The following is a 26862-nucleotide window of genomic DNA, read 5'->3' on the forward strand; positions in this document are numbered from 1 at the left end:
GAATCCACAGTGGTGGGAGAGTGTTGCCCCTCCAGGTAGCACAGGAGAGCACTTCAGGTTCAAGATTTGCATTATTGGGTTAAATTCTTGGGAAAACAGCCATTGATACCTGTTTTAAAAAGCCTTTATCAATAAAACCTTCCTTTCTGGCTCTTTCTGCATTGCTGGTGGAGCTGATCCTGGGTGCTGTAGCCCCACCTCAGAATTTGGAGACGTTTCTCTTGGTTTGCAACAGAGGAATTAAAAATTCCTGTTGGCTCCTTGCCCACCAAAAAGGAAGTATTCACTTCAATCCACGGCTTATTTCACTCTGAAGAAAGCGAGGCAGCTTAAAATATGACCAACTCTGCCTCAGCTTTTCACCAAAAGGATTTTTACCTCTCCTGATGAGCTTAAATTCCACCCCAATCTTGCATGTTTGGAGCTTCAACCTCACAACTTCCAAAGGGTTTCTTTGACTTTGAGGCACCAAAGGTCGAATCCCCCCCTCCCCAAATTTGGCCCTTCTGGGAGCCAGGTGGCTGTGGTGAGTGTGGGGACGGGGAGGGGGGAACCTCGAGGGAGCTCAGGCTGTTCTGCAGGAATGTTGGCACCTCCTTCCCCACGTCTGGTTCATCTGTGATGTGCTTGGCCTGCATCCACCTCCTTGGCAGAGGATGCAACGTGTGTCGTCTGCTCCGGTGCCGCTGCGGGTACCAGCAGGCTGCGCCTAAAAGTGGCTTCAGGCTCCCACTTCAGGGCACAGACGACCTTGAAATCCTTCCCTCGCCCTCCAAAATCCCTCTGCGTGCCCCAGGCCTCTCTGACCTCGCTGTCTGTGCCTCTTGCAGTCACCGAGATGCTCGTGAACATCCTCAACATCTGCTCCGACGACGAGCTGATTTCGGATGGCGACGAGACGTTGGAAGGTAAAACAGCCCTGCTGGCACCTGGCAGCAGCTGGGGGAAAAGCTGGGGAAGGTGTTTGATGCCTGAGCAGCACTTGATTTATAGCTGGATGCCCTGCCAGGGTCTCCAGTCCCTTTTTGCCCAACCCTTGTGCAGGTCTGGGTAGGGAACATTATTTTTTTTTTTTATCTCCTTTGCTGTTCAGTCACAGAGAAATTAAATGACATTCACTGCGACAGACACTTCTTGCCAGCTTCTCTGGGAATGGTTTCCTGCTCCTTACACAGGCTGCTGGTTATTTTTTCCCCCAATTCAAAATTTTCTGCACCAAAATATCCACTCAATCTTCTCATCTGTTGCAGTGAACTCCTCTGTAAAGTATCTTCTCATGTCACACTCCCTCCCCAAAAAACACAACGCAGTTTTTCGCCCTGGTTTTAAGCCGTGCATGAAGGGGACAAATCAATGGCCTGAGCTGATGAGCAGTTTGGATTTTGGGGGGATTCAGGAGTGAGGTGGTGACCTGAGGAAGCTGAGAGAGCCGTGGGGGGCAGCGAGAAGTTGGGCCTGAGCTGCTTCGGCCCCAGGTGGAGACTCTAACCCGCTTCTCCCATTGCATTTCCGTTTTGGTTTTTTGGTTTTTCTTTTTTTCTTTCCTCCCTCCCATGAAAATTAAATTTGTTTCTTCTATCTCTGTCTTCATCTACTTGTTTCTTGGTGTCTCCTCTCCCTGAAGATCACTACATTTCAAGCTATCCGAAAGGTACCCAGCTAGAATTTGCTACGAGCTTAATTATCACTGCCTGTGCCACCAGATCCTTGAAGTGGATTTCCAGAGCTGACTAGTGGGGCAGTTCTCTTCATCCCCTTTCAGTTTTAACATAAGCTCCATGTGTTTTTTAACCCTTCTGCGTTCCTCCAGGAACTCGAGAAACGGGGGTCACGTTTCTACCTGATTCTGAATGCAGCCACGTAGTGCATGGCTGAGCCATGGTGCATGTTAGCCCTGGGTTTGGCTTCCCCGTCCCGATGTGTTCTGGGCCATGTGAGGAATCTCAGCTGAGAGGAGATGGATTTGTTCCCTCTTTTGACCTGATTTTCGGTTTGGTTTCAGCTCCCTCCATGCTTTTTTTTCCCCCCTCTTTCCCATAGAGTGGAAGGGGCTCTCCCTCATCCCGTTGTGTCCGTTTGGGGTCAGAGCAGAGCTGCCAGGCTCCGGCCAACCCTTCCCCGTGCCCCTTGGATGCCAAAGCTGATGCTTGGTGCCCGCAGCGGTGCCCATCAGCCGTCAGACCCCTCGGTGCTCTGCCTTGCAAACTGTGTCTCCATGGCTGAGTCATTTGTGTCCCATCCTGTGCAGTGTGAGCCCACCTGGCGAGCCGCCAGCGACACCTCCCCGAATCCGTGTCCCCGCGGTGGTTCTACTCTCTTTAGACCTCTCGAGTTCCGTGTGTCATCTCGTTGGTGTTGCCCTCCTCGCTGCCATCCTGGTGCCATCCTGATGCCATCCTGATGCCATCCTTCCAGCACCGTTCTCTCTCCGGTGTAGCTGTCAATCTTGTAAAACCATGATTTCTTTTCCTGGGAGTCAGGCAGGTGCTTCATCCTGACGTTCCCTGGAGAGCAGGAAAACCTCCAACGCGCTGCTGTTTGCTCTTTTCTCTCCCTAAGGTGGGACAACGGTCCGTAAAGAGATCATCAGGAATAAGATCAGAGCCATTGGGAAGATGGCACGAGTCTTCTCGGTTCTTCGGTGAGGATTGGTGGGAACTGGGTGTAATTTGGGGGCTGGGTTTAATTAGGGGGCTGGGCGATGAAGACACACTGGTCAGGAAGAAAGGAAGGAAAAAGCCTCACAGGACAGGTGGTTTTTTCCTGACTCTTTCAGGACACATTTGCCTGAAAGAAGGTTGTAGCCAGGTGAGGGTCGGTGAGGTTTGGTCTCTTGTCACAAATAACAAGTGGCAGATGGGAGGAGATGACCTCACCCCGCACCAGGGGAGGTTCAGGTTGGGTATTAGGGACAATTTCTTCATGGAAAGGGTTGCCCAGCATTGTGATGGGCAGTGGTGGAGTCCAGATGCGTGGATGTGGGTTAGTGGTGAACATGGTTTGATGGTTGGACTTGGTGACCTTAGAAGTCTTTTCCATCCTTAATATTCCCATGATTCCATGATTCCCATCACCCACAACTCCCATTTCCATGCCACCCACCAGTCCTACCTGGACCAGTAAAGCCATTGCCCTGCTCAGTCTGTAACTGGTGCTGCTGTTCCTGCAGGGAGGAGAGCGAGAGCGTGCTGACCCTCAAAGGCCTGACCCCCACAGGTACCCTGCCCCTGGGAGTGCTCTCAGGGGGGAGGCAGACCCTCCAGACCGGTGAGTATCCCTGCCCCCCTGCTCTCCCCCTGCCCCAAACCCCCTGGAGCAGCTCCCACAGGCAGCCTGCAGGGTGCCAGGGGGCCCCAGCGAGGGTTCAGGCCCGTGGGGAGGAAGGATTCCCAACCAGGAGGAAGCAGAGGTGTAGGTGGGGATGTGGAGAGATGCCGAGATGTCCCCGTGTACCCTCGAGGAAGAAAACCCACAGCACCCTGCCTAAAGCATGTTTAGTGCTTAATTGTTTGTTTCTGCAACGATTTTTTATCCTTTCTTTCCCTTCTAACGCTGCATGGTGCACATCCTCTGCCTCACCTCGCTGTGCTGCTGCTGTGTGACAGCCTCTGTGTGAATGTGACAGTGCCACGGCCTCTGTGTGAATGTGACAGTGACACAGCTGCTTGTTTGTTCTTCGTTGAACCAAACCCCTCCAAATCTGCCCCTGGGAAGTCATGTATCCCCAACAACAGGAAGGTTTAGCAGAAGGAACGAGGTTCCTCCAGGGCTGGATGGTTCAGAACAGACTCCTCTGAGGTTTTGATGTCGATCTGGAGGTTTCTTCCTGAAATTTTCTCCCTGCCTCAGGAGCTCTGTGGTGTTGGAGCGCTGGGAGCAGGATGGAGTGAAGCATCCGGATACTCACAGGGCAGGCAGGTTGGCTGGTGCTCAGGGAATGAGCTATCCCAGAAACGTGTCCCCAGAGGGAATCCTGTAATCCAGTGTTTTAATCCTTCCCTGCCACCGGCCTCTGAAGCCTGGCACCTCCCCAGCTTCCCCTTCCCATGGGCACCAGGGATTTCCTGCAGCTCTCCCCAGGCTGGGGCTGGGGTTGCCTGGATTAAATAGTTCACGAGTCAGAAACGTGTAACTATTGCTGCCTGCTCCCGGGGAGGATGCAGCATCGCTCCCGAGCTCGTGGATTTCTCAGCCCACAGAGGAGGATGGATATTTTTTCCCTTTTTTTATAGAAACCGTCACAGCCCCGTCGCCCCAGTTCTGGGAACGGAGCCTGAGTGGGAAGGTGGCTGTTGCAGCAGCTTTGTCCTTGTATCCCAACAGCACAGGGTCATGCTGTGATGTTCTCCAGCACCTTCCCCTCTCAGGGCTTCTCTGAGGGGTACCAGGGACCTCCCACCCCCAAAATCAGCCTCTCCCCAGGACAGAACAAACAAGCTGGGCCTTCGCTGCTGCCTTACCCGCCCCGCGCCCGCCTGCAGGCTCCCCCTGCTCCCCTCGGCACCTCCCGGCTTCTCCTGCCCTCCTCACCCCCCTTTCCCTGTCCTGACCCTTCTCCCAACCCCTTTCCCTGTCCTGACCCTTCTCCCACCCCTCTTTCCCTGTTCTGACCCTTCTCCCACCCCCATTTTCCCCACCCTCCCTTCCCATTTCGCACATCCCGTCACGCTCCCGGTGAATTTATGGGAGCCCAGTCTGCTGGGTGAGGAGGAGAAGGGTCTGCTCCCCTTTTGGGGTGCCTGTGCACCCCCAAAAAAGGGAAATGGGGCTGCATTGGGGGAGCCCCTTCCCTCCTGAGCCTCTGCCCAGCATCTCACAGCAGGGCTTGGCAAAAATGACTGAGAAAAGTCACGGAATCTGGGGCAGAACTGCAGCCACAGCTCCATCCTTCCTCCGTGGCCTCCCGAGGACCACGTGGCCTCTGTATTGTGTCCAGAGCAGAAGAGCTGCTGTTTTGAGGCTAAAATCCAGGGAATCTGCTCCTCCCAGATGCTGAGGCAGGGCCCACCAGACCTTGGACGTTGCTGCAGCAGATTTAGGAAGGGGGACATTGCTCAGCTCCGTGGTGCCTTGTTGCTTGGTAACACTTTGAGGAGATGGAGCTGAAGCCAAACCGGATTTGAAACCTCATTTTTTGTTACTACTCAAGGCATCGGGAGCGGAGCAGCCCAGTACCTGCTGCTTGTCCTTCCCTGGAAAACTTCCCTGGAAAACAGGCTGCCCCTCTCCTTCCCACTGCTCCAGAACATCCCCTGGGATCACTCCCCTCGCTCAGCTGTTGTGGTGGAGGGTGAATTCCACATCATTCACCTCCTGAAGGTGGCCTGGAGCCACCCAGCTGGGAGCAGAGCATGGCTCACTCCCAGGTTATCCCTGCCGGGTGCACAGAGCAGGAAGCCCTCAGCCCTCTCTCTGCCCTTCTGTTCTTCCATCAGATCAATCCCAGAGGAAAGGAGACTCCCCCTGAGCCCTCGGGGGTCCTCTTCCCCACTTCCTCTCCACCTCCTGTCACCTCTTCTCTCCCCTCTCGCCACTCGTTTGGCACCACCGGGGCTGGGGGGCCGCGGGCTCTGCGTCGCAGCCATGATGTCGGATCACTCACTGTCACTCTGTTTTTGTTTTTTTTCCTTTTTTTTTTTTTGTTTTGTTTTGTTTTTTTGTTTTTGTTTTTTTTTTTCCCTGTCTTCATTTTTGCATGCCACTGTTCTTCTGTATTGCAGCCACAGTAGAAGCGGTAGAGGCACGGGAAGGTATGGCTAGAACCCGGCGAGAGACTCAAATCATCTCCGTGTGTGCGTGCGCTCATTTTAAAGAGCTTTACCAGCCCTTAACGGAAGCTTTTTACTCTTGCATCACCAGAAGTGGGGGAGGACGAGGCCCTGCTGGGAAGGGAAAAAAACACCCAGTGGGTTTGGTTCAAGGCTGTTTCAGCTTGAACAGTTTATTCCTCAGTGGAACACCTTTATTTGGAGTTGCCGGAGCGGTTCGTGCTCCGGCGGCTCGAGACCTTGGGGTTGAGGTCCTGCAATCTGCCAGCACCATCAGAATCCTTGGAAAACAGGATTTTGTGGTGCTGATGTAATCCCTGCCTTCCCCACAGACAGGCCAAGGTGGAGAGGCAATTCTCTCCCTGCAGAGTGTAGGAATGACAGATCCATGAGGATTTTTCCTCAGTACTGAACTGTGCAACTCAGTAGAGGCTTTGCTTACCGAGGGAAGTTGTTTGTAAAGCAGCCAAGTCCTTGTAAAAGATTTGGCACAGCCTCCTTTTCCTTAAATTCTCCGTAGCACAAAGGAGTTTCACATTTGGTCCGTGTCATCAGGGCGAGGGTGACGTGCTCGTCCCCGCAGTGATGGAACAGGGACATGAAATTCCTCCGTGGGATTCATCCCTCCCGAAACTGCCCGTGTGTCTCCTGGTCATGCAAGAATTTTGCCTTTGTGATCCAAGGACTAGCTGTTCCCTCTCCTGGTGTTGCAGTGTGTGGTTTGTGTCGGAGTTCAGAGCCTTGTGGTGGTGTCTTTTGTTCTGTCGTTCTGGGTTTTGCTTTTTTTTTTTTTTAAATTTTGGTTTTGGAATTTTTAATTGTTATTTTTTAGTGTCGTGTTTCTCAGCTTTGAAATTTTCCTGAGATTTCACTCTCTGGGGACGGCAAGCACTTGTCTGGTTCAAGTCCATCTTGTTCTATTGAAAGAGGGGAGGTTTGGGATACTGGGAAGGAATTCTTCCCTGTGAGGATGGTGGGATGCAATTCCCAGAAAAGCTGGGGATTGGAAGTCTCCACGGTTGAACCTGGGATAGTGGAAGATTCCCTACCCATGGAAAAAAAACCATTAAAACCGGATTATTTTAATCTCCCAACCCAAACCACTCCACAATTCCACAAAAAACCCTTACACAGCCAAACAAATCCTAAACTTCGCCATAAGCCGGCAATCCAAAAACCCCCAACAAACCCCCAAACCCAGACAAGCTGCTTCCCGTCCCATCTATCCCCGTTGGTGTCTGGCGTGTGCTAAAGGCCTCCTAGGGGGTTCAACCCACATCTCCCCCTGACAGTCCCTCCCTCTGCTCCCTTCCCTCCGCAGCCATCCGCGGATTCTCCCCGCAGCACAAGATCCGCAGCTTCGAGGAGGCGCGGGGCTTGGATCGCATCAACGAGCGCATGCCGCCGCGCAAGGATTCCCTGCACTCGGACGGCCCCGTGAACTTGGTAACCTCGAACTCTGCGGACAAGAACGGCACGGGGAAGAAGCCCCAGTAACGCTCCGAGCGCCCGAAGCTGCACAGCGAGAGGATCCAAAACTTAATGAATTTTATTTATTTATTATCGGGGTGGGGTGGGGGCAGGGGGAGAAACCGACTTCACCTGGAGGCACGTCCATAAATCCAGTCCGCATCCGTTCTGTAAGAAAGCGACCATTTTGTAATTTTTTTTTTGTTTTGTTTTTAATTTATGTTCAATATATATAAAAAAGTCCATCCTTTTTTTTTTTTTTTTTCCTTTTTTTTTTTTTTTTTTTTAATTTTAGAAACCAATCCAACTGCTAGTGCATCCCGGGAATGTTGTGCTGTCCAGCTGCCCTCCCCGAGAGGCCAAACCTCTGCGGGAGAGGTTGGATTAAAAAAAACAAAATATCAGTCAAACCAGGCAACTTGGGTCGTTGGCTTTGGCACAATTTGGAATTAACTTGAGCTTTCCAAAGCAGGTCCTTCCCTTCAGGATATGGTTGGGTTGGTTTTCCTTTTCACACCTGTTTTCTTCCCAGATTTTTCCTGTTGTTTTCTTCCACCTCTTGCCTACCTGCAGCTGCTGCTTTAGCAACCAATTCCCTGGAAGGCAGATTGCTGGGATCCATCCATCTTTTCCAAGGTGACAGCCAGGGGTAGCTCTGAAGGACTCCGGGGTTGTCACAGCACCTTTTCCTTCAGGAATCCAACTTTATCCCGAAGGAAAATAGGGGGAAAGGCAGGTGGGGGAAGCACTGCCCCTTGTTGTGGCTCTTCCTCTTGGAGCAGCCAGTTTGTGCAGCAGAATTCCCTCGGGAATCCCTCTGATTCAGAGCCCAGGAATTATCTCTGCTGTCTCATGATCCTTGGGAAAGCTGCAGGGCCTGAATTTTAAAGGAAAAGGATTTAAAACCCGCAGGCTGCAGCCCCCCTGTTTTACCTCCCCATCACGGGCTGCCCACGGCACATTCCCTGTTCCTGCCTCTGGAATCAGCCCTGGCTCAGCAGTTTGGGGCGTGAGGGGACAGCGTGGTCCCCTCAGTGTCACCTCCCTGTCCCCCTGGGGCATCTTTCACCCACTGCAGGGGACTTGGGGCATCGCCCACCCTTAGCCAGTGGCTATTCCAGAGGATCCCTCAGCCTTTCCCAGCAGCTGGAGCGGGGCGTTGCTGATAAATTTGGGATAAGATGGGTGTGGCACTGCTGGCTTTGGGAGATGTGACTTGGTGCTGGTGGCAGGGCAGCCCCTGGAGTGGGAAGCGCAGGGAGGCGTGGGAAGGCAGAACCAGAGTGGATCTGATGGTAGGAATTCCGGCAGGAATTCTGGCAGGGTGTTCGTGCAGTGCTGGACAGGGATCCCTGAGGCTTCCAGAGGACACCCCCTGGGCATTGTCGGGAATTTTGGAGTGGGATTTGAGCATTCGGTCACTCTGAGCATTTTTCCGCTAAAACTGGCAGTGTTGGGAAAGGGTTTTGTGAGATTCCCGTCGGTCGCTTCCCTTCCCGGTGCTGTGTGATTTGTGTCCCTCCTGGAGCAAACCCCCGCCGGCTTTCCCTTCTCCCCACCTCCTCCCGCGCTCTCCGCAGGCAGGGCTGAGCCTCTCCCGGGGGATCTTTGCCAACGCTTTGGATCTTGCCGTGTCCCCTTGGTGCTCCCAGCGCCAGAGGAAAACAGCAACTTCGCAGGAAGCTTTCAGATTTTCTTAGGGTCACACGTCACCTAATCCCACGGGGCTGTTTAGGATTCTGTGAGCAGACCACTGGCTTTCCACACTTCTGAGTCACATGCCTCCACTTTTCCCTCTTTCTTTTATTCGGCGTTTCGTTTTTGTTGGTTTTTTTTTTTTTTTTATTTCCCCTTTGATCCTTTTTTTTTAACACGCCCACCGCTTCGCGAAAAGCGCGAGATGTTCGGAGCGAGCTTCTCTCCCCCCCAGTCCGAGGAGTGGGGCCAAATTGCCTTTTGTCTGTGAGTATTTCTTTGTCCTTTCAGGGCCTCCTGTGAGCGCGGTGAGCCCGTGTGTGGTACCCGGGCGCACGGACCGTGCCCGGGGCTGCCCGTGCATGTTCGGGCGTGTTGTGCTGACCCAGGCTGGGATCTCACCCAAGCAGCCAGGTTTTAGTCGGGATATTTATTTGGGATGGGAATCGCGGGACCCCGAGCCTGGCACTGCCCCGTCAGCAGGGCCCAACCCATCGCCGAGGGGGATTTGCTTTGCTGGCAGTTTGTCCCCCCACCCTCTTCTCCTGCTCTGGCATCACCAATTCCCCCCTTCCCCAAAATCCCTTTGGACTTCGTGGTTTGGGGGCTCAGATTCAACCCCCAAATCCTGGGGCTGCAGCTTCCCGGTGTCCTGGCCCTGGAGAAGGTGGGCAAGGGTGGGATTTTTGTCCCCCTTTGTCACTTGAGGCTGGAGGAGCTGCAGCTTGCCAGTGTCCCGGCCATGGAGGAGGTGGCCAAGGGTGGGATTTTTGTCCCTCTTTGTCGCTGGGGCTGGAGAAGGTGGCCATGGAGGAGGTGGCCAAGGGCTGGGTGTTGGTTGCCCCAGCCCCGGAGGTGGTGGCCAAGGGCTGGAAGTTGATCCCGTGGCACATGTGGGTGTCACACTGCCAGGTCCCCTCTTCCCTTTAGTGCAGTTTCCGAGGGGGTGAGGAGCAGCGCTGGGGCTCTGGGTGCTAATTACCCTCTCAATTAACGACCCCTCTCCTTGCTGGCATCCCAGCGGGAATGCTGAGCTTCCCCTGCCGCAGCCCCGAGCCGAGATCCCCCCATCCCCTTTTGGGTGATGATGACCTCAGAGCAGAACTCCCTGCCCCGATCCCCACCACGCCAAACCAAAAAAAAAAAAAAATCAAATATCCAGAAAACCCCACCAAATTCCCCTTTTCCTCCTTTCCCCCAGCGCCTCGGAGCTGGGCTTGTCTCTGACCCCTCATCTCCGAGCTCCCGCCCGTCCCTTCCCCTCCCCGGCTGCCACCTGGAGCTTGGACAACCGGGATTCTGGGAAGCCCCGACCCGAGGGAGCCCCCAAATCCAGGGAAAGCCCCCACCTCCCCGCAGCCTGGGTTTTTTTGCATGTTCTAGCAAGGTGCATGTCTAAGGAGGGGAGTCGGCAATGGGGCGGGTGGTGGGTTGAGGTCGAGCTTAATAATTTTCTTTTTGGGATTGGGAGAACCTCTCTGGCTGCCTCTGGCACAGATCCCACCTGGCATGGGGAGCTGGCGGGGATGCAAATCCCACCAAACCTCGGCCAGGGAGGACCTGAGGCCCTCCCGGGGTGCAGTGATGGTGATTTTTAGGGTTCTCGATGCTGAAGGATCATACGCCCGTTGCCTGGAGACTGCCTCCTTTTTAATTTTTATTTTTATTTCTTGCTTTTTCCTTTTTTTTTTTTTTTTAGTTCTGTTGAAAGGAGAAAAAAAAACAATGGTGAAAATGTTATTTATTGGCAGAAATTATTTAATATAATTTCTTCTTTTTTTTTTTTTGTGAAACAAGGAATGAATTTGTTAGAACTGTCTCGATGTAAATCGGAGTCATCTTTAAGGAGGAAAAAAAAAAGAAAAAAAAAGTTAAAAATTGACACAGTCACTAGGCTCCGCTGTGGTTTTTTTGGGGAGGTAAAGGGGGTTCTTGTGCTGCTAGGAGGGAGGATTTTGGGGGGTTTTGCAGCTTCTCCAGGGCTGGAGCAGCGCCCAGACGGCGTCTCCCAACTTCCAGCACGTCGGCACACGCGGAGCGGCAGGATTTGGAGAGCTCTCGGCTGCTGCTCCTCGTCCTTCCCTGGGTAAACACCTCCCTTCCCTCTGCCAGCAGCGAGAGGAGGACATGTGCCAACTCTTGTTTCCTTCCTCATCCCTTTTGGGGTGTTCCCTCCGCGCTGAGGGGTTTCAGGGGATCCATCGGGGTGGATCCATCCTCTCACAGCTCCTGGCCTGGATCCTTTCCAGGGATCCTCTCCCACAGCATCTCCACTTCCCTCCATTCCTGGGAAGCCACTGTGGCTCCCAATCCATCCCCTCTTCCCAGGCGCCAGCCGGATATTCGGGATGAGCTCTGGAGAACTCCAGGGTGTTCCTTCAATCGCGTTATCCCAATCACGACACCTTTTCCTGCGGGAATTCAGCATCTCTCCTCGAGCTCGGCTCACCACGTGCCCCCGTTTCCCACCTGCTCCTCCCGACAGCATTCCCGGTCCGAGCCGCCGGAAGCATCCAGGGCGCGCCCGGCGCAGGACGCTCCGGCTCTCCCACCCTTTTCCTGGGTGTTCCCACCCAAATTTGGGGAGCCCCCAGCGCCCGGCGCCGCTCCCAGACCCCGAGTTCTGCTACAGGGGGTCCGGCAGCCTCCCGGAGCATCCCTGCCCGCGGGAGCATCCCTGGAGCATCCCTGGGGCCGCACGCTCCCGGCTGGCATCGCCGCGCTGAGCAAACAGGAAACACTCGCCCTTTGTTAATCCCGGCCCGGGCTGCGCGTTAAATATTTATCTGTGAGCGGAGGCTGGTGCTGGGAGCCGCGGGGAGGGAGGGACGGAGGCAGGGCCGGCGCTGGAGGCTCCTGGCCGGGCACGGGGACGGTGCGTGGGGACAAGGAGGTGAGCTGGGCCCTGGTGGGGCGAGTTGGCACCGCAGGGTGGGCTGTGGGCGAGGGGCTGCTGCTCGCATGGCCAGCAGGGGCTGCGAGCTCCCGAGGTGTCACTTGGGGGGCTGGAGGGGACTTGGATGGTCACTCCTGGGCAGCAGTGATGGGGTGTGGGGTCCCCTTGCGGGGTTTAACGCTCCCCAGCCCTGCTGCCCTCGCTGCCCTTGTCACCGCGGGGTTTTCCAGCAGGGTCAGCCCCTGTCCCCAACCTGTGTCCTCGCCACGGTGTCCCCAGCTGGCACCGAGGAGCTGCCTCGTTCCCTCGGCATTTGGGTGGGCGCTGCGTCCTCCAGGGCAGTGGCAGGGGGGAGGACAACCTACCTTGTCCCCTGTATCCCCGGTGTCCCCCACATCCCCCGGGCGCAGCATCGCAGCCGCACAGCGCTCCGGCCATCGTCCCCCTGGTCCCCAGCAGCAGGGGACGGCTGGCTTGGTGGGGACCGAGCGGTGGCAGCGAAGCCACCATCCCCCCGGGAGCTCACGTGGGAGCTCACGGGATGAGGAAGGGCTGGGGCAGCCCCGTTCTGGGGGTGTCAGCAGTTTTGGGGAGCAGGAAGTGGCCGGCGGGTGAGTGGTGGGTGCGGGCTGTGCTGCCCGGGGGGGGACACGGGGGTGTTCCATGGGGGATCCGCACGCCCGGATTCCTTAGGGATGCAGGGATGGGGGGATGGAGGGGTGCAGTGGGGTGCAGTGGGGCTCTGACTGTGTCCCCCACACCACGGCTTGGGGGGCACAGCAGCACAGACCCCACTCCCCACTGCGGTCCTCACTGCCTCCTCTCAGCATTTCCCTCCCCATCCTCTTCTAAAAATTCCCCTAACCCCCTTTCTCCATCGGATGGGGAGCTGGTGACACCGGGGGGGGTGAGGTGGGACACGGGCAGGGCACGGGGGTCTTACCTGGGGGTCGCCAGTGCCCAAATCCCTGGGGATGGAGAGATTGAGGACACAGAGGAGATGGAAAAATGGAGAGGATGGAGGGGATGGAGGGGATGGAGGGGATGGAGGGTCACCCGTGGGAAAGTGGGTGGCAGTGGCGATGGGGGCTCTGCTGTCACCGTGTCCCCCCACCCCGGCGCTCGGAGGTCCACAGGAGCACAGACCCCACTCCTCACCTCAATCCTGACCTCCACCCCTCACTTCCCTCCCCATCCTTTCCCGAAAATCCCCCCCGAGTCCCCGTCTCCATCGCGGCGGGGGGCCGGCGGCGCCGGGCTCGCCCCGTTTCGTAAGCGGGGGCCGGGTGCGCGGGAACGCGTGCGCGGGGCGTGGGATGAGTTCAGCCTCTTGGCTCCATTCCCTGGATCCCATCCCTGGAAATGTCACTGGAAACTCTGAATGGGCCGGCCCTGCTCCAGAGCGGGGAGCGCTGGGGGGGCAGCGCACCCCGGGGCTGTTGGGGCACACGGGGACCCAGCGCCGGGCAGGACGGTGCCTCCCGACCCTCCCGGGGGATGCTCTTGGGGGGATCCCTCCGCCAGCCCCTGAGGCCCCGCCGCTCCTTCTCCCGGTCAAGTTCGTGCCGTGGATTTTTCTTCCCTGCCGCTCGCAGCTCCGTCCCGCTCGCCCCGGGGCTCCCCGAAACCCCGCCGCTTCCCGGGGGTCCCCGTCGGCACTGCCCAGGAGGTAAGAGCTGGCTGGGGGGGCCGGCGAGGAGGGGGCTCCCCGAAGGGAACCCCCGGGACAGGTTTTGGGGGACACTCCAAAGGAGGAGAAGGATGGGGCTGAGCCCCGTGTGGGAAAGGGAAAGGCGTGGAGGTTTTTGGGGTGCCCTAGGGGGATGGGAGCCTCCACCACACTTTTTGTGCCCCGGGGCACATCGTGCCTCAGTTTCCCCACATTAATTACAGCCTTGGGGCTGCGGAGCCGCCGGTGGTGCGGGGAACAGGGAGCCGAGGGGGTGCCCAGCCCGATTTGGGGGTCCCACGCACACAGGGCACCGCGTCGGGCTGCCAGCACCCCGGCAGTCCCTCCAGGCACCCCGTCTGGGGCGCGGTCTGGCCGTGCTGAGCACCTGCGTGCTCCGGTGCCCGCTGGGGACAGAAAGGTGAGGGACGAGCCAGGGCACAGGTGTCCCCTAAAGCCGCGGGACTGCGCTCCCCCCTGGAGCCACCCCGCTGTCGGGAGCCACTCCGGGGGTCCCGTCCCCCCCCAGCTGCCCCCCGTGCTGTCCGCGGTGAGTCACAGCATCGCCCTCCCGGCGGGCGGTGCCGGGCTCGGCCGCGCGTTCCCGACTCCTCGTCCCTCCGTCCCCTCTCCCTCCCTGTTTGCGCTGCAGGGCGGGGAAATATTTCTGCCCTGTCGTGTTCCCGGCACTGGCAGCTCTCCCGGGCGGGCGACGCTGCTGCCGCCACGTGCCCGGGCGGGAGGGCACCGCGCCGGGATGCCGGGGCGATGGGAACGCCGCACAGCCAGCTCCCCGAGCCGCTCCGGGCGTGTTCTCCCCGGGCTGGATCCACCCGGGCGGGGAGGGGATGGGTGGTCTGGATCAGCATGGGGAAGGAGCTGGGGAGCCGTGCCAGGGCTGGTTCCGACCGGGAACAGCAGCTTCTCCTGGCGCCAGGAGGCTTTCTGAGCTCGGACGGAGCCGCCGTGGTTGGGGCTGGGGTCATTGTCACCCCACACCTGGTGTCCCCTGCGGCTGTGAATGACAGAGGATGCTCCCAGTGGTGGGGTTGGACTCCATCTGTCTGGCAAAGCTTGGGAATGCCCAGAAAACAGGGACACAGGACCCCCATGAGCGCAGCTGCTTTTCCCCCAGGGAACAGGCAGCCCCGCGGCTCCATCCCGGCTCCCCCCGGCCATGGCGGGCCGGCTGCTGCCCCCCGACACCAGCCCGGCTCTGGGTGTGGAGAACGTTCCCCGCCTCCAGCCGCCTCTGCAGGTGTCCCCGCAGCACACGGTGACACGGGTGAGTGGGGCTGGGGGCTGTCGCACGCCTGGGGACTCGGGGGGCTGCACTCCTCCATCCCTTTGCCCCCCTGCGCTGTCCCTGTGCCTGTCCCTTCCTGTGCCACAGGTGCCCGTGATCCGCCACCGCGGCTCCAACACCCTCAACTTCCACTTCCATGACCCGGAGAGCCACGGCACGGCCGAGGCTGGCCAGGGAGCTCCCAAGAGCTCAGGTACAGCTCTGAGAATCCCTGGGGACACCCCTGGGGACACCATTGGTGGCTCCCCCGAGTGATGCTCACCTGAGCGATGCTCACCTTGCCCCCAGTGAATGATTGGTACCAGACCTGGCCGGCCAAGGAGGTGAAAGCTCCCAGCACCTCAGTCCCAGCCCACCCCACGCCCAGCCCCAGGACTGTCCCCACCTGCCCACGGCCACCGGGCTGGTCAGCCACCTGGACCAAGGACAGCAAGCGGCGGGAGAGGCGCTGGGTGAAGTACGATGGCATCGGGCCGGTGGACGAGACGGGGATGCCCCTGGCCTCACGCTCGGTGAGTGAGGGAGCAGGGCGGGGGTGTCACCTCGCTGTCACCCCCTCACCACCCCAACGTGTCCCCGCAGAGCGTCGACAGCCCCCGGGATTGGTACCGCAGCATGTTCCGGCAGATCCACCGCAAGCTGCCAGGTGAGTCCAGGTGTGCGGGTGTGGCACGGCTCGGCACGGCTCGGCACTGCTCGGCATTGCTCACCTCCTCCATCCTCAGAGCCCGACTGGGACAGCCATTCCTGCCCCACCACGGGACCTCCATCGCCCGCCAAACCGCGGCGGAGGGGGTCAGCCCCGGCTGAGCCCCCCGGAATGCTCAACGGGGTGGACTGGTGAGTGTGGCAGAGGGAGCTGGGTGCCCGCGGGGTGGGGGCTGCGGTGGCTGAACCCCTCCTGCCCGTCCACAGGACCCGCTGGGATGCCACCGGTGCCACCGCCGAGCCTGGCAGCATTTTTGACTACGAACCAGGGAAATTCTCTGTGCTGGAGCAGGTAGGCAGGTCTGGCACGGGGGGAGGGCAGTGGCATCACGGTGGGCACACACCTGACTGTCCCCTTGCCCTTTGCAGACCCCGACAGCAGCGCGGCCGAAGCGAGCTCAGTCCATCGAGGTGAGTGGTGGTGGCAGGAGGGGATCAGGGGTGTCAGCGATGTCCCCGTGCCTGTGGGCAGAGCCAGCCTGGCCAGCCACAGCCCCGTCCTGCCCGTGCAGGTGCTGCTGGAGCAGGAGCTGGAGCAGCTCAGCGAGGAGCTGGACAAGGACATGAGGGACATGGAGACACGCCGGACCCCCCGCCAGGTACCTAAGCCCCTCCTGCTGCCCCTCAGCCCCTGCAGGGCATCTCCAGCTGTGGGCTCAGCCTTTGTGCGAGGCTTGAACTTGCGCGTGGTGGGATGCACAGCTGGATGCATGTGTGCACATCTGGAATAACGCCTGGATGCATGCATGGCATGGCTGGGTGCATGCACAGCTGGGTGTGTGCACAGCTGGATGAGAGTGTGGCTGGATCCCTGCACATCTGGATGCCTGCACATCTGGATGCCTGCACATCCGGGTGGAGGCACAGCTAGCCGCGTGCACATCTGGATGCGTGCACAGCTCGGTGCCTGCCTGTCTGGGTCCACGCACATCTGGATCCACGCAGGGCTGCTCGGCGGCCCGGAGCCGTGGCCGTGGCCGTGGGGCTCTAGGACCCAGCCCGCCCGCCCGTCCGTCCGTCCGGCAGTTTATTGGCGCAGCCGAGCTGGACTCCTTCGCTTCCCGCCGAGACTCGGCCTCCTGGATGATTAATTTTTCTCTCCCACCCCCTCCCGCTCCTCCCGGCAGAGCCCGGCGGCTGCTCCCACCGCTCGCTCCCCTGCTCCGGCCTCCCCGGCTGCTCGGTGAGTTCAGCGGCTGCTCCCACCCCCCGGGACCCCCAAATTCCGCTGCCCGGACCCCACCGGAGGCCAGGGACAGCACGGCGGGTTGTCCCTCCAGCGTCCCGCGGGGTGGGAGTCTCCGGGCATCCCCCACGGGATCCCCACGGACCCCTCGTTCCCCCACACGCCGGCACGGGTGGGACCCGGCGCCGGGCCGGCTGCCCGCTGGGTGGGACGGGGCCGGAGCGGGGCTGACCCTTTCCCCCGTCCCCGGAGCAGGGACGCCGTGTCCCGGGGTTTGGCTCCGTCCCAGGGGAGGTGACGGCGGCTGGATTCCCACCGCTGTGTCCCCACGTCCCCACGAACACGGGGAGGGGACAGCCGTGCCGGCGGGTGCCAAAGAGCCCCGGGATGGGGTGGGCAGCGCGGGGTGGGGTTGGCACCCCGGGGCGTCCCCAGAGACCCCTTTCTGCCCCGGCAGCGGGAGGAAAACAAACAAACAAGCGCCACCTCTTGTAGGACCTACCGGAACCCCCAGGGGCGCACAGGGGGGATCATTTCCCCCCTCCCCAACCCCTCCTTCGGCTTGGGGGGGCATTTGGGCTCTTTGAGTGCCCCCAGGAGCTTGATTATCCATTAGCCAGCCCGCCCTTCCCGGCTTGCCTGCTCCGTGCTTCCTGCTCGGCGGCAGCGGGGCTGTGCTGCCGGCACTGCCGGAAAACTTTGGACTTGTCCCGCTTGGCTGCCTCTGGGATGAAACCCGGGAAGCGTCCCGCTCCTGGGGGATCCCAGAGCCCTGGTATTGGGGTACCCAGGGGCCCTGGTTCTGTGGGACCCCAATATGCTCATCCATGGGACACAGGGCTTCTGCACCCTGAGGGCAGTGGGGTCAGGGCAGGGAGGGTTCCTGAACGTGAGGCTCAGCCCTGCCCTGAGCCACTGTCACCCCACAGGAGCCCCCTGTCACCCCACCGGCTGTGGAGCCCCCCTGTCACCCACCGCTCACCTGGCACCCCCAGCATGGAGCGGGGTGGGCTGGGGCTGGCCAGTGACCGGAGCCACGCAGCCCCCGGCAGAGGTGAGCCCCCCTTCAACCCCCTGAGCCCCCCACGCCGTGCCGTGGGACACCCCGGCTGGTGACACCCCGCTCTTTGCAGACACCCTCAGGCCAGGGACTCTCCCCAGCTTGTCCGACCTGGGGGACCCCGTGGAGGCTGTCAAGAAGGAGGAGAAGAAGGTGAGGCTGGGATGATCCCATCCCGTGTGGGATTTGGGATGGCCGGGAGTCACGGGTCTCGCTGTAACCTCTCCTCTCCTCTCCTCTCCTCTCCTCTCCTCTCCTCTCCTCTCCTCTCCTCTCCTCTCCTCTCCTCTCCTCTCCTCTCCTCTCCTCTCCTCTCCCTCCCCAGATGAAAGCTGCTCGCCTCAAGTTCAACTTCCAAGCCGAGTCTCCCAAGTAAGAGCTGGAGCCACCGGGGGTCACCCTTGGGGTGCCTCTCGGGTGACGGATGGGGACTGAGGGACCCCCGGGATGTGTGGGGGCCCTGCCAGCCAGGCTGAGGACCCTGGCCAGGTGTGACAGTGTCCCTTGCAGGGAGCTGACGCTGCAGAAGGGCGACATTGTCTACATCCACAAGGAGGTGGACAGGAACTGGCTGGAGGGGGAGCACCACGGCCGCGTGGGCATCTTCCCCTCCAACTACGTGGAGGTGAGCCCGGCGGGTGGAGGGGACAGCGGGGCCGGGGGGTGTCCTGGCGCTGTCCCTCACCCGAGTGTCCCACCCAGATCCTGCCCCCCACGGAGGTGCCCAAGCCCATCAAGGCTCCCACGCTCCAGGTGCTGGAATACGGCGAGGCGCTGGCGCTCTACAACTTCCGAGGGGATCTGCACGTGGAGCTCTCTTTCCGCAAGGTAGCGCCGCTCCTTTCCGTGCCGTTCCGTGCCGTTCTGTGCCGCTCCGTGCTGACCCGCTCTCTGCTCCCGCGGCAGGGCGAGCGGATCTGCCTGGTGCGGCGGGTGAACGAGAACTGGTACGAGGGGCGGATCTCGGGCACCAGCCGCCAGGGCATCTTCCCGGCCACCTACGTGCAGGTGCTGAAGGAGCCGCGGGTCAAAGCCACCGCCGAGGACATCCCCTCCTCCCCGACCCCCGCCAGCCCCCGGCCCGCCGCCGGATCCCCGTCCCTGCAGCGCTCGCCCGGTCCCCGGATCCCCCAGGCTCCCAGCGGCTCCCCCCGGGCAGCGGAGCGGGGTCCAGGGGTGACGGGGGGACGCCCGTCCTCTCCGCGCCACCTCGGCGCCACCTTCCCCCAGTCCCCAAAGCTGCCCCACGCTGGCACCCCCAGCCCCTTGGTGGCCTCTGCCAGCTCCCCACACCCTGCTGCCGCCCACCCTCAGGAGCCCCGGCGTCCCGCCTGGACCCCCGAGCAGGTGAGTGTCCCCCACCCTGGCATTGTCCCCTGGCACCGCTGGGGCTGTGGGCGCTGCCCTGAACCCACCGTGTCCCCCCACAGCGCGCCACCCCGGGGGCACCCGCCAGCGCCCGCCCCGAGCCCGCCCCGTCCTACAACGGCTCCGAAATCCGGTGGACTCCGTAAGTAGGGCCAGGAGTGTCGCCAGGGCGCGGTGTCCCCTCGAGGGATCCCTGGCCGCTCTGCCCACGCTGTGTCTCGCAGGTACCGGGCGCTCTACCAGTACCGGCCGCAAAACGCCGACGAGCTGGAGCTGCTGGAGGGCGACAGGGTGGATGTCATGCAGCAGTGCGACGACGGCTGGTTCGTGGGTGCGTGGCCACCGCGATGGGGACAGGGAGGAGGACAAGGTGCCACCGTCACCCCTCACCCCCTCTCCGTGTCTTTATCCCCGCAGGTGTGTCCAGGAGGACGCAGAAATTCGGCACTTTCCCCGGGAATTACGTGGCGCCGGTGTGACCCGCGGCCGTGGGGACCCCGGTGGGAGGAGTGGGGCCGGGGGCTTCCCACTGTCCCATCTCGGCCACCCCGTGTCCCCGCCGTGTCCCCCCACGGGGGTGAAGTGCCTCCAGCTCCCTCCCGCCCCTATGGGGCTGCCTCTAACAGGGACAAATCCCCCCGGCGCGGGGGGTCTCCCCCACCCCAGTGCCTTAACCCGCCCCTCCTCACCGCTGCCCGGTGCCCACCGCCCCGGGGGTCGCCCCGGGGGTCTGCCCGCTGCCGGGCCTGACCATGACGGCCGTGACCCGGGATGCGGGTCCGTGTCCGGGAGTCGCCTTCGCTTCTTTTCCATCATTAAAGCTCAGCTCAGCCCGACTCTGGGAGTGCCGGGATTGGGGAGGAGCCGCTCCCGGGACACGTCCCACCGGGAGCCGCGGGGCGGGGAGCGGGGAGGGCGCTGCGTGGGGCCGCGGGGATCCCCCCACGCCCACGGGCGGTCCCGGTAGCTGCCGGGGCGGGCCCAGCCGCCGCCGTGCGCCCCGTCGGGGGGTGGCCGTGCCCGCAGCCCGCCCCTGCCCGGCCCGGCCCGGCTCCTCCCGAGGAGGCGGTGCCGTCCGGGGCCGCGCTCGGCTCCGCAGCCCCGCGGGGCCGCCCGGCTCGGCCGCCCCGGTGAGTGCGCGGAGGTGCGGGGGGCACGGGGCACCGGGAGGTGCGGGGGGCACGGGGGTGCGGGGCTCGGCGGGCTCCGGCTGCGGCTGTCGGGGGTGTCCGTCGGTCGGGGGTCCCGGTGCCCGGGGGTGGAGAGGGATGTGCGGGCAGCCTGTCCCGCCACCGTGTCCCCAAGTCCCCAAACCCCCACGTCCCCAGGTCTCCACGTCCCCACGTCCCCGCGGGTGCCAAGTCCCTGTGTCCCCACGTCCCCGCGCCTCCTGGCATCGCCCGTCCCTGCCGCTCGCCCCGCGGGTGCCAGGCGGCACCGCCAGTCGCCGCGGGCACAAAGACATCGCTGTGCGGCGGGGACAGAGCCGGGAGGGAGAGGGGACACAGGTGGGGTGTAGGGGACAGAGGAGGCGAGCAGGGGATGGAGATCGGGAGGTGCTGGAGAAGGGACGAAGGGAGGACCGAGAAGGGGACACGGGACAGAGGTGGGGACCGGGGATGGAGAAGGGCTGCAGGACACGAAGGGGTGTGCAGGGGATGGAGAAGAGCTGCAGGGATGCAGGAGGGGTGCAGGGGATGGGAAGGGGAGCAGGGTCTGCAAAAGGGGCGCAGAACTGTTGGGGGGTCTGGGATTGGTGCCCAGCCGGGTTTGGGGGTCCCCAGGCTGGCAGCCCTCGCTGCCCAGGGATGCTGAGCGGGGCTGGGCATGGGGAGGGGGTTTGGGGTTTCCTCCCGGCACTGCAAGCCCAGCCCAGGAAATTCTTCCAGGCAGCCTCTCAAGCCCCTCTTTGTGCGCTTGGGATTTTTAACATTCCCGGCGGCTGCGGATGGGGTGCCCGGTGCCGGACAGGGTGCCCGGTTCCAGATGGGCTACCGAGCTCCTCAGAGCTGCGGCGGGATGGGATGGCATCCGGTGTGGGTTTAGGGGATGGGGCTGCCCGTTCCCACTCACCCCATGGGAGCCAAGGGCTGTGCAGCTCACCGGGGTGCCATGGGGACGCTGTGCCACCCTCAGGGGACCCTCAGCGTCCTTTCCCAGCGTGGATTTGCTGTGGGATGAAGGCCTGGAGGTGCCGCTCCTTGCTGGGTGTCAGATCCTGCTGTGGCGAGCAGCAGGACTCATCCCTCGCTGCCACATCCTCCCCGCCAAATCCCACTGGCTCGGCCCTGCCAGGCCACAGCGCTGGCCTTGCTGCCAAGGCGTCACAGATTTCCTGCCCTGCTCCAGCTCCTGGGAGCGACCTTGGCTGTCCCAGCTGCACCACCGCGTGCCTGGGACCCCCTGGGCCCGGGGGAGGAAGCCGCCAGCCTTGGGGCACAAGAGGAAGCGGCGGTGGCTGCTGAAACCCTGCGAGGACCTGGGTCCCCTCCCCGGAAGGAAAGCGCTGCTGGCTCTGGGGACCCTCAGGGTGCAGTGGGGACAGGGAGGCTCTCCTTGGGTGGCCTGTGGGTCGGAGGAGGAGGGTCCTTCTGCCTCGTCCCCTCGGCATCGCTGACACCTCACTCCCGCCCGCCCAGAGCCGCCGCTGCCATGCCGGTGACGGTGACCCTGCCCGGCCCGGCCCCGTGGGGCTTCCGCATCTCCGGGGGAAGAGATTTCAGGAAGCCCATCACCGTCTCCAAGGTAGGAGCCCCCCACGTGCCCCCCGGCCCGGGGAAGGCCGCCGGGGCGCCGGGCGGGCCGGGCTGCTCCGGGGAGAGGATCCTGTTTGCTGTCCTTGGGAGATCCTGCTCCGTGGGAAAGGCCCACGGCGGGCGACGGCGGCAGCGGGGGCTCCTGTGGCCCTCGGGCTGGGCAGGGCTGTGCCAAATTTCCGGGTGTTGTTTGCGAGGCCGTGATCCCCTCTTGGCAGAGGGGCTGGTACTGTTCTCTCGTGTCCGTGGGGATTGCAGAGGGCGGGAGCATCCCAGCAGGGCGGGGTTCGGGGATTGAGGGATGCACCGGGGTCACCGGGCTGTCCCCACGTCCCCTTCTCCATGGAGGTGGTGGAGCACGGGAAGGCGGCCGCGGGAGACCTCCGGCCGGGGGATGTCATTGTCACCATCAACGGGGAGAGCACGGCCGAGATGCTCAACGTGGAGGCGCAGAACAAGATCAAGCAGAGCTCCGGGCAGCTGCGGCTGGAGGTGGAGAGGTGAGTGCTGCGGGCAGCCCGGACACTGCCCCTGACTCCCAGCGGTGTCCCCACGTGGGCTGAGGTCCCCAACCACGTGTGTGGCACTTGTTTCCCCTCCCCGGTGACTTTTGGGGCTGTGCCATCCCCGCGGGATCCTGTCCCGGCTCCCTAATTAAGCAGTCGGGTGCTAACGAGGCTGGCAGCGCTGGCAGCCGTTACCTGGCCGACTGGTCCCAGTTAGGGACCAACTGCTGCCTCTCCGCAGCTCCCGGGGGCTGGGGAAGGGTGACACCCTGCCATGCACAGGGGGTTTGTGCTCCTGGGGACATTGCAGACCCCGCTGCTCTCCCAGGTCCCCGATGCCACCTCCCAGCCACACCAACGGGGACACCTCACCGGAGAGGTTGGCCACACGCTTCCAGGTGAGCCCTGGGCAGCCCCTGCACAGCCCGGCACCCCACCCAGGGCTGGTGGCAGCTGCTGGTGTCACCCTCCCCTCCCCAGGACACGCTGCGGATGCAGAGCGAGAGCCAGGGTGGCCTGAGAAGCCCCGAGCCCAGCGTGGCGTCCCTCGCCCACCCACCTGGCAGTGCCAGGTAAGGCTGCGTGTGGGGCTGGGGGGCGGGCAGGGCTCTGGGCAGGGCCAGGACCCCCCTGATGTCTCCATTCTCTCTCCAGCTCACAACCCCTGGAGCAGGAGTTCACCTGTCCCGGCGTCCGCCAGGTGAGTGTGGAGCTGGGGGGCTGCAGGGGGACAGGCAGAGGGTGGCATCTGTGCACCGAAACCTTCAGAACCCCAAACATCCCCCTCTGAACCCTGAAATCATCCTCTTTGAGTCCCCAAACCACTCCCTGTGTGCCCCCACGGCCACGTCACTGCCCTGCTGTCCCCCAGGGTCCCCGTCTGCGGTGGGTGTCCCCGCTGTCCCCTCCCCGCCGCGCTGGCAGCACCCCCGGCCCCGCGGGCACCGCCGCACCTGCCCAGGGATGTTTTGCTCCTCTTGGCAGCGGCGCCAGCCTGGGGAGGCCAAACCAGTTTGGGGAGGCGCAGCCCCGCTCCCGCCAGCCCGGGGCACTGGGGTGTTGGCCGGGCAGGGACCCAGAGCCCGGCGCACCCCCGGCACCGCCGCCGGTGGGATACCCCGCGAGTGGGATCGGGATGCTCCGCGAGTGGGATCGAGACGCCCGGGGGGCGCTGGATGCCTCCTCCACCCCCCAGCTCAGTCCCAGGATGCCCGCGGCCGCGCCATCCCTCCCTGCGGGCAGCCGCTGGCTCCGGGCTTGGCGTCTCCCTCCTCTCCTCCCTCCCTGCTTGCTCTTTTTCTTGTTTTTCAAGCCCAAATTGGGAAGAGCCGCGGCCCCGAGCGCGGCCCTTCCCAGCTGCCTTTGGCCGCAGCCCCTTGGCTCCTCCGGCCGCCCGCTCCCTCTTGCCCCCCCAGCTCCTTGTTTGCTTTGGTGGCGGTTCCGGAGGGTCCCTCCCTGTCCCGGAGGGTCCCTCCCTGTCCCACAGGGTCCATCCCTGCCCCGGAGGGTCCCACCCCGCTCGGAATCCCCCGCCACGGGGACATGAGGATGTCGCACCCGGAGCCCCCCAGCCAAAGCCCTTTACCCGAGGGGCGGTGAGGGAATGGCTGCCCTTGGATCCATCCCACTCTTCCCGCATCCCAGGCCGGGTTGGCGCTGGATTCCAGCAGGGTTGGGGCCAAAGCCCGGCTCCTCCCGTGCCTAATTTTAGCTCATCCCTCGTGACCCCACAGAGCCCCACAGACTCCCCTCCGTGGGTCCGGCCGGGGGGTCCCCGTGCCCATCCCGGGGTCCTGCAGGGATTCACTCCCATCTGCGTGGCAGCTGCTCCCGGGAAGGAACATCGGCTTCCACTTATCCGGAGTTCCTCTTCTCGGCCTCGGCAGGGCCGCTAAGCGGGAGCAGATGGTGGGGAGAGGAGAGGCACAGGCGCGGGGATTTGGGGTGGAGGTGCTGCCGTGGGGTCCCGCTGAGCCCAGCCTGGGTGGGAAGGAGAAGCGGATGAGCCATGGAGCATCCCTGCATCCCTCTGGGGACCTGGGTTTGGTCTGGGTGTCCTTGAGGTGCCTGGGGGGAGAGGGAGGGTCTGTGGGCACCCTCAGGACATTTTGGGGGGCTGCTGCATCCCCCATCCCAGCCCGGCTCCCCACAGGACATCCATCCCTTCTTGCCCTGCCAGGAGCGAGGACGCCTGACCCGCCAGAACAGCTCCCAGGGACCCTTCCTTCCTCCACCCCCCTGCCCACCCTCGCCGGGAGCCCCCCAGCACTCCTGGGAACAGCCCAGGGAGCGGCGCCTCTCCTCCCCCTCTGCCAACACCTGCCACAGGTACGGAGCGGGCTGGGGGCTGTGTGGGGGGACAGCGACACCCCAAACCTCGTGTCCCCACGCCGGTTTGTCACCCGTGGGTGCTGAGGGAGCCCGCGGAAAGGGTTAACTCACCTGCAGGCAGGTGGGGCCGTGGGAGGGCCGGGCAGGCTGGGGCAGCTCCCGGGGTGGAGGGAGCAGGTGGCGGACGGGCATTGGGGTGCAGCCGGGTGGATCCAGGAATTGGGGTGCTGGGAACCCCCCGAACGCCTCCCCTCGGGCTCTGCCCCGCAGCCAGGGCTCGGAGGCTGCCATGCGGCGCTTGGAGGAGGACTCGGAGGTCTACAAGATGCTGCAGGAGAACCGCGAGCTGCGGGCGGCCCCGCGGCAATCCAGCACCTTCCGCCTGCTCCAGGAGGCTCTGGAGGATGAGGAAGCAGGTGAGAGGGACACGAGTGGCACAGGGGGGGCTGGCAGGGGGGTGGCAGGACCCTGATGGCCTCGTGTTCCCCCCAGGTGGTCCCGCAGCCCCCTTCCCCAGCCGGCTCTCGGCCGGTGCTCGCAAGCCCGTGGCTGGGGTGCAGAAGCTGCACGTCTGTGAGAAGTGCGGGAGCAGCATCGCGTGAGTGGGGCTGGGGGCTTGGGGGGTCCCGGGGGCTTGGGGGGTCCCGGGGGCTTGGGGGGCCCCGGGGCAGGGTCCGTCCCTGCCACCCCTCCTGGCAAAGCCAAAAAGGAGCTGCTTTCAGGGCCGAGGGCGTCCCGGGACAGGACATTGCTCCCGGCAGGGATAAAATGCGGCTGATCCTAGTGTGGGTGGGGCAGGTCCCAGGGCAGGATCGATCCCTGCTGTCACTCCCGGCAGGGTTCAAATGGGGCTGGGAATGGGGCTGGGAATGGGGTTGGGAATGGGGTTGGGAGCCAGGGGGTCCCTGGGCAGGATCCATTGCTCTCACAGGGCAAAAACGGGGGTGGTCCTGGGGTGTGAGTGGGGCCTGGGTGGTCCCTGGCAAGGATCCATCCCTGCCACCGTTCCACGATGGGTGGGAAGGGACCCTGGGGACACAGCGGGTGCCCCGGCTGACCCCTTGTCCCCACACCCCCAGGACACAGGCGGTGCGGATCCAGGATGGACGCTACCGGCACCCGTCCTGCTACACCTGCGCCGACTGCGGCCTCAGCCTGAAGATGCGCGGCCACTTCTGGGTGGGCGACGAGCTGTTCTGCGAGAAACACGCCCGCCTGCGCTACCAGGGACCCCCGGGCGGGCCTGTCCCCCGCCCCGTGTCCCCCCGCTCCTGAGCTCCGGCCACCGGCACCGTGTCACCGCCAGCATCCCCCGTGTCCCCAGCGCTGTCCCACCCCACCGCGGTAGGGCTGGGTGGGGGGCTGAGGGCACTGCCGGGCTGGGGATGGGTGGGATTTGGATCTTCACCCCTTGGTGGGTCTGTGTGATGAGCCGGGTGAGTTCTCAGCCTGGGGGACACCGAGGGGACATCGGGGGGGCTCGCTTGAGCACTTGGGGGTTGGCAGAAAGGGGGTTGGCACCGCTTGTGCACTGACTGCAAAGGGCTTCTCCGAGGAATTAAACCAGATTCTCTATAAATATAATATATATTTGCTCCACTGCCGTGTGTGCTCTGTGCTGGGACCCCCGGGCAGGGGGAAGGGGGGTTTCCCCCAAACCCAGGGTGCAGGCAGAGACCCCCCAGACCCCTCAGCTCTCCTGCCTGCCCCCAGGATGGGGGTCCAGGGCTTGGCAGGGTCCGGTGCTCCCGGGAAGGTCAGGGCTCCCCGCAGGGCGGGATGGCCTCTCGCCGCTCCCGGCGTGCCTGGGAGGTGTCCTGGGAGGGTTTATTGGGGGCTGTTGGCCGAGGCCTTTGTCCTGCTCCAGGTGCTCTTATCGCCGCTCCCCGCCCTCCGTGCCCGCGCGCACGGAGATGGCTTTGCTCTTATCTGGGATTTGCTGTTATCTGGGATTCGCTGTGATCAGCGGCCTGGGAGTGAGCTGCCCCTTCCCCTGTCCCTCCGCAGCGGGGACAGCCAGGACTCCTGTCCCCTCCTGCCTGGGGTCTCGCTGGGGTCTGTTTGGGGGGCGCCACGGTCCCCGTGCTCCTGGCCATGGAGAGCTCACCATCAATTCCCAGTTAAACATCCCAGACAAGCTGTG

At 62.7% G+C, this 26862-nt stretch overlaps 3 protein-coding genes across 9 annotated transcripts in view; all 3 read left to right on the plus strand.

Moving 5' to 3' along the window:
- Nucleotides 1-10823, plus strand: part of PPP3CC (protein phosphatase 3 catalytic subunit gamma) — a 35253-nt gene extending 24430 nt beyond the window's left edge. Inside the window, exons 10-16 of one of the 5 annotated variants that reach the window (XM_085080885.1) lie at nt 831-908; nt 1625-1651; nt 2560-2641; nt 3170-3267; nt 5721-5792; nt 7090-9684; nt 9750-10823. In XM_085080885.1, the coding sequence (XP_084937011.1) occupies nt 831-908; nt 1625-1651; nt 2560-2641; nt 3170-3267; nt 5721-5792; nt 7090-7265 (533 nt within the window). In that variant the 3' untranslated portion in view covers nt 7266-9684; nt 9750-10823. The remainder of the gene's footprint in view (nt 1-830; nt 909-1624; nt 1652-2559; nt 2642-3169; nt 3268-5720; nt 5793-7089; nt 9685-9749) is intronic. The other 4 variants (XM_085080887.1, XM_085080886.1, XM_085080888.1 and 1 more) reach the window with 4 other exon arrangements.
- Nucleotides 10824-14633: 3810 nt separating this feature from the next.
- Nucleotides 14634-19752, plus strand: SORBS3 (sorbin and SH3 domain containing 3). Its single transcript, XM_085080884.1, has 18 exons — nt 14634-14783; nt 14892-14997; nt 15093-15316; nt 15387-15450; nt 15530-15644; nt 15720-15804; nt 15882-15923; nt 16025-16111; nt 16640-16695; nt 17628-17752; nt 17832-17911; nt 18084-18130; nt 18269-18383; nt 18461-18586; nt 18665-19105; nt 19189-19268; nt 19351-19457; nt 19544-19752. Exons 1-18 carry the CDS (start codon nt 14676-14678, stop codon nt 19603-19605), a joined length of 2070 nt encoding a protein of 689 aa, XP_084937010.1. The 5' UTR covers nt 14634-14675; the 3' UTR covers nt 19606-19752.
- On the plus strand, nt 19733-26318 carry PDLIM2 (PDZ and LIM domain 2). Of its 3 annotated transcripts, none has more exons than XR_014856248.1 (10): nt 19733-20256; nt 21766-21871; nt 22231-22382; nt 22717-22786; nt 22869-22960; nt 23043-23088; nt 24568-24716; nt 24990-25135; nt 25212-25317; nt 25799-25820. XR_014856248.1 is itself a non-coding variant. In XM_085080896.1 (10 exons), the coding sequence occupies exons 2-10, from the start codon at nt 21779-21781 to the stop codon at nt 25992-25994; spliced, it is 1077 nt and encodes a 358-aa protein (XP_084937022.1). In that variant the 5' UTR covers nt 20177-20256; nt 21766-21778; the 3' UTR covers nt 25995-26318. The 3 variants fall into 3 exon arrangements, 2 of the variants coding, with proteins under 2 accessions (XP_084937022.1, XP_084937021.1); XM_085080896.1 differs by having other exon boundaries at nt 20177-20256; nt 24541-24716; nt 25799-26318; XM_085080895.1 differs by lacking the exon at nt 19733-20256 and having other exon boundaries at nt 25799-26318.
- Nucleotides 26319-26862: the final 544 nt, after the last annotated feature.

This window comes from Lichenostomus cassidix, chromosome 22, assembly GCF_008360975.1.
Source record: "Lichenostomus cassidix isolate B80296 chromosome 22, HeHo_3.0, whole genome shotgun sequence".
Classification (NCBI taxonomy): Eukaryota; Metazoa; Chordata; class Aves; order Passeriformes; family Meliphagidae; genus Lichenostomus; species Lichenostomus cassidix.